An 8,899-nucleotide genomic window follows, 5' to 3' on the forward strand; every position below is an offset into this window, starting at 1 on the left:
ATAAAAGATGGTTTTCATTGGAGTGGGTCTTTAAAGCTCAACCAGAACCATCTTAGAGCTCAATCCACTCACCCTCCAGGTCTGTCCCTCCTCCAGGGCAGCGCTCTGGGCCTCAACCGGATTATCAATGACGCGGCCCGTCCGCCCCGAGAAGTCCATAGCAACCAGAGAGTTCTCGGATATGCTCCGCTGTGAGGAAGGAGGTAGAAAGGTGGGGGAGGAAATACGCATGAAAGGTCAAGTGGTGTCAGGAAGGGAGTAGACAAGGGTCTGAGGTTAAAGAAGCCAGACGCTGTCAGTGATGACTTCAGTCTGCACACAGACCCACTTCAGCAGGTCTACAAATCCTCCGTCAGGAAAAGCCGTCTCTGCTGGGCTACTGGCTCTAGATCTTATAGACTTCATCTGGACCAGAGTGATGTCAAATTATAAACTAAAAAAGTAACAGAAAATTTTCCTAAGATTCCAAAACTTTGTATGAAATAAAAATAAGTAATTTAAAATTAAAAACACATTTTTGGTCAACCATATTTATGCACAGTTAAAATCTGTACATTAACATTATTTTAAATACATTTTCTTCATTGGTATAGCAGTTTTCCCTCCAAGATGTTACATTTATGTTGAACTTGATTGCAGATTATAAAAAACATTTCTTATACTTTAAAAAGGCTCTTCATTTCAAATCCTTTTTCTAAAATTTTAGTGTCAATTTCATTTTTTTTATTTATTTTTTTTCTACATCTGAATTAAATAATTACTAGTGTAAAATATATACTTTTACAGGAGTAAACAGCTGCATAAAGAAGAAGTTTGAATCCAAAGAAAATGAAGTAAACCTAATAAGTAAAGGTTATAAATTAATACAATCCTGAAGATCAGAAACATTTACAAATGAAAAGTAATTTATTTCTCAGTATGAATGAAACTATACATTTAATGTGTTCATTAATTTTGACAATTTTAGACCAAAGACACAAAGATGTCCTTTTTATTAATTGATTGATTGATTGATTCATATATATATCAAGAGTTGGGTTACTTTGGTTAATCTACATGAGGGGGTGTGTCCTCACCACAGGTGCAGAAAAAGGCAACAAGGGAGACTTCCTGTGCTGAGGCACGCTGTAGTTCTGGTAGAGCAGAACCCCATACTGTGGAGACAGAAGATCCATAATGTTCTTACTTTAAAACAGACTTTATATCTTTTGGGATGAATCCCTGCTTCAACCTGCGACGCGCTCACCTTGAGCAGTCTGAAGGCAGTGGTCCAGCAGGTCCTGCTTTGTTCGTCCTCTGCGCACAGCATCTTCAGCTCTTTGCAGTCGCTCCTCGCCTTACTGGACTGTCCCCATCAGAACACACAGTACATAGAACCAGAAGAAAAACTGTCATTGTCTTTAGAGCGCTGCAGGCTGCTGACTCTGGCCATTATACAACAATAATACTACTGTATGTCAATATTTTAACACTTTATTATGAAACACAATCTTTTTCTGTATTTCTCAATACCCTCCGCTACTTTTACAGCAGGGGTCAGGCCCGCCTCCACATTTGGCCCGCCCCCACACACTATCAGAAAAAGCAGTTTTAACCATGACAGTTTATTTATTGTTTTAACAGTGATTCACTTTTTCTTTATTTCTTTATTATCATTATTTTATTCTGTACGTTTTTTGGACGTCTATAGCTCTTCAGCTCATTCTATTGCTATTAAAATATTAATCTCTTTATGCTAGACTGTTTTTGCAGCTACTAAGAATTTCTAGGCTATTTGGGGGTTTAGCTAATATTATAGCCACACGCTAGCTGTTTTGGCTAATTTTATCTTTTTTCAGTTTTTTAGACTAATTTTGGGCGTGGCTAATATTTTAGCCTTATGCTAGCTCTTTTGGAAATTTAGACATTTTACCATTTTTTTTTTTTCGGCTAATTTGACGTTTACTACATGTTAGCTGTTTTGGCTAATTTTGGCTTTTTCCCGTTTTTTAGGCTATTTTGGAGTTTAGCTAATATTTCTGCTACATGCTCGTTGTTTTGGTTAATTTAGAATTTTTTTCAGTTTTGGGGGTAATTTGGCATTACTAGCTAATATTTTAGCTAGCTATCAGCTTCAACGCTTTCAGCTAATAGCTTTAGTCATTTCAGCTATTAGCTTTAGCGTTCTTAGTTATCAATTATAGCATCTTCAGCTATTAGTGCTAGCATCTTCTGCAGCCACATTCAGCTTACAGCATTCACTCTAGCATTATCACAGGTAATGCTATACATCTATTTTTTAAAAATATTTTAGTATTATTTTTCCTACAAAGATTACAGAAATGAATTATTTAAGATTTAGCTATGTGTAGCTTTCTGGAAAACCCTAAATGTTTACATTTAGGCTGTGATTGTTACACTTTTCCTGTTAGCTTACAAACCGACCCAGCCTCACATCAGAGAAGTAAACAGCGATGTGGCCCTCATTAGAAACAGTTTGGGGACCCCTGCTTTACAGTATCCTAGCTGCAAAAAATTCCCATCTTTGCTCATGGTCTCCCTGTAATAGACACAGAGGATCTCTCCAGTGTCAATTATTTATTTATTTTTTTAAGTGTCTTCTAACTCCAATTGTAATATCTTAGCCCAGCTAGGACCGACAGAACTCAAATGTTTCACAAGCGTTATGGTTGAGTGCATCAAAAATTGATGAACTATTTATAGTGATCATGTCATGGAGATAAATGGACTGGAAAATTATTTGTTATTTCGCAAAAACAAATCAAGATTTTTCTTTTCAGTTTTTCCCTCAAGAATACGGTCTAAAATTCCCTTGTAATAACTCGTGTACCTGTTTCACATATTATTTTTGCTCAGTTCTCCTTTCCACAGCACATCGTGTTCTGCATCCTGATTGGATTGTTGTCAATTCACGTCTTTGTAATGCGTCTGTTTCACAGAAGTGTTCCATTTGCCAAATCGACATAAATCCATCACAAGCAGATATGTTTTCAACTTATTTTTATACGACGTTTGAACAATGTTTAAACAAGAGAAAAGAAGTGTGATAATGTTCATGTCCAAGTGTTTAAAGTGGAGTTTTAAAGCCTTTAAACAACTATAGTCATTGTAAAGAGTAAAGTTGACTACTTTGAGGATTTCACCAAGTCTGGGTGGGTTAGTTTAACAATGCAACTCCTGCAACAAGAGAGAAAATTATGACCTTCTCATTAAAAATCAAGCAGAAATACAAGCGTTTTCTGTTGTTTTGTTTTTTTTTAATATAAAGTTGAATTAAATTACACTGGAGGCCTGGTCCTATTCTCAAAGTCTCAAGGGCCAACATTCCAGTGATTTCTTTTAGAAACCCAGCCCAGCTGATTGCCTGAATCAGGTTTGTCAATAAGATTCTTTAACAGTAAGTTAAATGGAAAACGTGTAGAACATTCCTGCACTGACATTGCATTCATTCTGGATCCTGAGTCATGGAGAAACTAAAGAGGTGTCAAAAGATCTACGGGAAAAGGTAACTGAACTGTACAGAACAGGAAAGAGGAGGAAATATAAGGCATGAAGAACTGGGGGATGTCGACTTTTGATTTGTGTCATTTGGGAAGTATTTGTTGTCATTATGATTTAAACAGATTTTTTAACAACCACTAGAGTCAAAAAAAGTTTTTAGTCTTCCTTCATTTTCTGTGAAAAATGACCAAGAATTCATCATTTCCTCCAGGGTGTGTAAACTTCCTCCATCTATCTATAAGAGGGGGTTTGAAGACTCCAGCAGAGTAGAAACCCTTCATCTTGGATCAGAGTCTTCTTCGACGTTACCTTGATGCAGAACTGGTAGTCTGCTGGCGCGTTATGAAACTTTCTGCTGGTGATGATGGTGTAGACGTTACTATCTTCAAGGTCGGCCAGCAGCTGCAGGTGCCGGGGCTCCTAAACAAAAGGTTTATAAAAGTGTTTTACTAAATACTTCAGCAAAATATTTCAAATTGTACAAAAAAAACTGTGGAGGTAAAACAGACGATTACTGAACACCTTGGATGTTCCTTTTGTGGAGTAATACAACCCAGAGCGCCGCAGAGACATGTAGAGCTTCTTCCAGGACTTGCGTCCAGCCTCTTTAACGTATAGATGTCCTTGGATTTCTGGACAGCTGCTGGAGTTCAGAAAGTTCTGGAAAGATTCAAATGAAAGTATCAGTAATGAACGCTGGAAGAGCAGGATTCTACCTCTGACTTCACATCAAAACCAGAAACATCGCTATAATCTCACTGTTTTCCTAACTGCTCCTGTTTTCTAATTCTATAGATCGTAACAGATCACAGATAATCCACGGTCCAAAAATTGAGGCACTCGTGTGTGGGAGGAGCTTCCGTCAAAAACTGTTCTTGAACTCGTCATGAATGACGCTCATACTGACATCAGATTCATTAAGTGCATGTCTCCACGTCTGGGTTCAGATCTCCCAGTGAGGAGCAGCTGCTGCTCCGTTACAGAGACATGTCGGCAGGGGAAGGCGGTACGGCAAGCCAGAAGGATCAAAAATCACCAGGAAAGGAAGGTAAGGGAGCGCCTCACCTGCACATGTACTACGGATAATAATCATTATTGGAAATGTTTAAATGTTCCCACAATTAGTTTCAATACTACAATTCATACCAGAAAAGAATGAAAGTGTAATTTTAACTTTTTTAGTTTGGACATGGGGGAGGGGGCTGGGAAAATTGCAAATTCAGCATTTTTTTTCTCTTTCTGAAGATTTGGTCATATAAATGTAATCAGAAACTACATGTTTTAACATTCTTGTTTATGTTCAGGGATGTGTGAGTGGATATTTATGCCTTGAAGTGCTTTAAATATGTTTTCTCAAATATATATTTTAAAGTTTTCCAAGAAACTAATTTTAGGCTTTTATCTTTTTGTTTTGTTTTTTTTTGTTTGTTTTTTTACTATTTACTGATCTGAAAAATGATCCAAACAGTGACCCTAAAACCATGAAGTGATCCGAACTGCGAGTTTGGTGATCCGTTACACCCCTATTATAGAGCTACATCTATAAAAAAATAAACATAAAACATTTTTGACAGAGTCAAAGACTGAAAAGAGTTTAAATCATTTCCACATTTTTCAAAAACTTGGACAATATTTGTAGCAAAAAGTTTCCTAAAATCTTAAAAAGCAAAAGCTTTAAAAGATAGAAGCTGCATAGAACATCAGTATTTATAAGTGTGAAAAACCAAAAGTACAAATTGACATTTGTGAATGTTTTCATACTGAAAACTAAATAGTATTTTTATATTGAAATGCAATATGTTTGATAATTAGAACATTTTTTAAAGAGCAAAAATGTTTTGAACTACCTGCTGAAAAGATTAAGCTAAGTTACTGAATATTTTGGATAATAAGGAAAGAAAATAAAAACTACAAATCTTTGCTTCGTCTTTTAGACATTTAGTTAATTAGATAAATTTACAGTGTTGAACAAAGACGTCCTCATGAATATCTTAATATCACAACAGTGAAAAAAAATAATGAAATAATTTTAAATTTGTAGATTCTTGATTCAAAGTTTGTATTGTCATACGGATCATGGAGTACACAGTGATCTGGTACAGTAACGTGTCTGCATTGTGTGTAGAAGTAAACCTGATTGTTAAACGGAGCAGAGTGTCGTCTGATCAGCTGATTGCATGAATGTGAGTCCTGTCAGCTGTTCAGAAGTCTGATCACAGCGTGGAAATAAAGAGCTTTGAGTCTTGTTGTTTCACATTTCTGTCCTTCTGGGGCAGAGGTCTGAACCTGCTGTGGGTGGGTGGGGTTTCTTCTGTGGACTGTCTCAGCTGCTCTGTCCTGGTGATCCCCGCGGCAGTCTTAGCCAATCAGCGGTCTCCAACAGTAGTGCTGGCGTACCGGGCCGTGATGCAGCGGGTTATGGCGCCATCAATCACTCAGAAGCTGCTGAGGAGGCCAAGCTTCTTCAGCCTCCTCAGGAAATGCAGCCATAGTTGGACTCTGTAAACCAGCTGACTGATGTTGAGGTCCTTGTTGATATGGACAACAAGAGAGTGGATGATGGGGACGAGAGTCAAGAAGAGGAGCAGCTTAAGATGGGATACAACTGTCGGGTTTCTCGGGTCAAACCACTTCTGAGCCTGAACCAACGGAGGAAACGTCTCCAATGTTGACCAGAGGTCCAAGCTCCTGAATTCTGATGAAAGTGAAGTTTCATTTGGGAATCAGGGTCCAAGGGTTTGGAGGAAGACTGGTGAGAAACAGAACCCAGAACCGCTGGAGGTCCAGAGAGAAACCTCTACTGTGAGTCATGATTTGGGCTGTGATGTCCAGCGCCGGTGTTGGTAAACTCTGCTTTCTTCAATCCAAAATCACTGCAGCAGTCTAGCAGAATGTTCTAGAGAAGTGGTCCCCAACACTCGATCTGCGGATCTATTGCCATCAGGCTGTGGAAGAACTACTAAATTATACCCATTTTATTTTATTTTTTTTTATCCCAGAAGGCTTTTATTTTGAAAAATAACCAGATTCTCACAGCTACACCTTCAACCACTTGAGATGTAAAGTTTGGTCAGAGGAGCAAAATGACTTCGTCTAAACGATCTTTTTTCTGTCAACTATTTTGGTTTTAAAATCGACCGTATTCTCTCCATTAGCTTAAGCGCTAAACGCCGTCCGGCGGCGAGTAACATGGGAAAAGTTGCATATGGAACGTTTCTCTACAAACGGATGGGATCAGTGCAGGAACAGGAGAACAGGTGGTTCCCACACCCCGTACCCGTCTGCATAGAGATGGGACGTACATAAAATATTTACTTTATGTACTTTCAAATGGTTCATTGATTCCTTCGAGATGAAAAGGTCCAGAATTCCACATTTTCATTATCATTATATAAAGTATGGAATATTTTTCACCACTAAAATGAAGATGTTCAATTACCACATGTTTAACTTCTTAAAGAAAATTCAGTGAAAAATATGTCACTTTTTCATGTTTTCTTAAGTTTTTCAATATTTCAACCACAGTAAACCTTCAAGTTAAAGATTTACTATAAATTTAAAGAAAAATCCACAACTGAAAAACAAGACTTTAGTCAACATTTGTGTTTACTCAAGAACCAAGTCAGGAGAAAGAAAGAAAGACAGCCGGTGAGAGAAAGGACATTCCCATGACGAGCAGGAGTGATCAGGTGTTGGATAGAGACAACACCGTTCCACCTGTACTCACCTGCAGGAGCTGGGACGGAGGGACCGGACCATCAGCCTCCTGACACCAAGCCACCATCTGCTCCGGGAAAAAGTTCTGGAAGGGAAAGACGTGTCGGTGAGTGACGAGGACAAACGGAGACACGAGTCCTTCAAATCATGTCATGATGGAACATCAAAGAGACGGCATCTCTGATGCTCCATCATGTCACTGAAGGACTTGAAGACAAAAGTCTACGAGTCTGGACGGACTAAACGGGTCGTGATATCCCCATCTGACCCACTATTGATTGAGGAGCCGGTTTCACTGCTAAGACACTGACATAATTCACTTCACAGCTTTACAATTTGTACAATTGATCTTAGTAAAGTTAAATATATTTAATTTCCTGTTTGCATAATAAATCTAGTTACTGCACTGTAATTTAAACTGAATAAAAGTGTAACTTTCATTGATTGTGCAGATTTATTGATTAACTGAAAATATTTTTTTGTCAAAGAAACATGTTACAATTTATTTACAGCACTAAGTTTTATATTATTAGATAGATTAATAATATTATTTTCTGTTAATAAAATAATCTCTTTCATTTTTAATGTAGAAAACTTTTATTAACATAAAGTTTTCATGTTAGTTTTCTGTTAAAACCCTATAACTACTCCAAAAAGAAAACAAAATCACCAAAAAAGGGACATCAAAGTTTAAAAAAAACTAAGTAAGTAAGTAAAAAATATATATCACTTTTCAAAAAAAAATACACAGGAGCTCCATTAGAAATTGAAGTAAAAAAAATTCTGGCCTGAATTTTTTTTTGCTTCAGTTTTTAGAAAAAATAGATTCTGGTTGGTGAGGATCAGTTACTAACCAGACTTTTTTTTATTTTAATTTTTAGAAAAATAAAACGTTCTAGTCACTAATTGGTGGTAACTAGAATTTTTCTTCTTCAATTTTGGGAAAACATTTTTTCCTTGAGTTTTTTTCTTTGTTTTGTCCCTTTAGGGGCTCCGTACCTTGGAGAGTTAAACACTCAATCATTATTTTTAAAAACATATTTCCCGAATGAGCCCCACCGTTTGGTTGGGCAGTTAAAGAGTTAATGTAATCCAAAAGGTCATGTTTTATTTGAATCTGATTTTTTTTTGTTTTTTGTTTTAAAAGTACTTTTTAAAGTATTGTATATGAAACGTTTATGTTGTGATCTGTGGTGAGCTTTGCTTCACCTGCTCTCTGTTCCTCTCTCACCTGGGTTGCCTAATTATTGTCATTTAACCCCCTGTGAGCCGCAGTTTTCAGGACTGGCACTTTCTTACGCTCTTCGTTGTGTCTTTACTCTCCTTCCAGTGACTCACAGTTCTCCTTATTTTAGCTCGGCTGTTTATGAACCTCTTTAAATTAGCATTTTGACAAATTTTTTATTTTAAAAATATTGCACTTTTTTTTAAAGTGTAGAATTTAGAATATTTGCAAAAAGAGCTCCCAAACTGTTTGTACATAAAAGTAGTAAATTTAGCGGAGTACCATGTCATTATGCATGATTAAACTATCAAGCAGCAGGAGCTGACAGGTGTGGTCATACGACAGGAAGGATTGGATGGATATTACAATTAAATTCCACTAAATGAAAATAAAACTCAGTTTACTTTCTGTAAACCAATTGAGATTCATTAATTAGTGCAATTTTTGCTGTTTCAA

General features: G+C 37.0%; 1 protein-coding gene across 3 annotated transcripts in view; it reads right to left on the bottom strand.

Annotated features, from left to right (window-relative positions):
- Positions 1 to 72: 72 nt before the first annotated feature.
- Positions 73 to 8,899, bottom strand: part of LOC112136293 (growth factor receptor-bound protein 10) — a gene marked incomplete at its 3' end in the record, with an annotated part of 39,904 nt that continues 31,077 nt past the window's right edge. For all 3 annotated transcript variants that reach the window (XM_036214294.1, XM_036214295.1, XM_024257899.2), the window contains 6 exon segments: positions 73 to 189; positions 1,077 to 1,154; positions 1,247 to 1,345; positions 3,811 to 3,921; positions 4,024 to 4,161; positions 7,229 to 7,303. In XM_036214294.1, coding sequence (XP_036070187.1) covers positions 73 to 189; positions 1,077 to 1,154; positions 1,247 to 1,345; positions 3,811 to 3,921; positions 4,024 to 4,161; positions 7,229 to 7,303 — 618 coding nt within the window.

The sequence above is a fragment of the Oryzias melastigma genome, linkage group LG11, assembly GCF_002922805.2.
Source record: "Oryzias melastigma strain HK-1 linkage group LG11, ASM292280v2, whole genome shotgun sequence".
Taxonomy (NCBI): domain Eukaryota; kingdom Metazoa; phylum Chordata; class Actinopteri; order Beloniformes; family Adrianichthyidae; genus Oryzias; species Oryzias melastigma.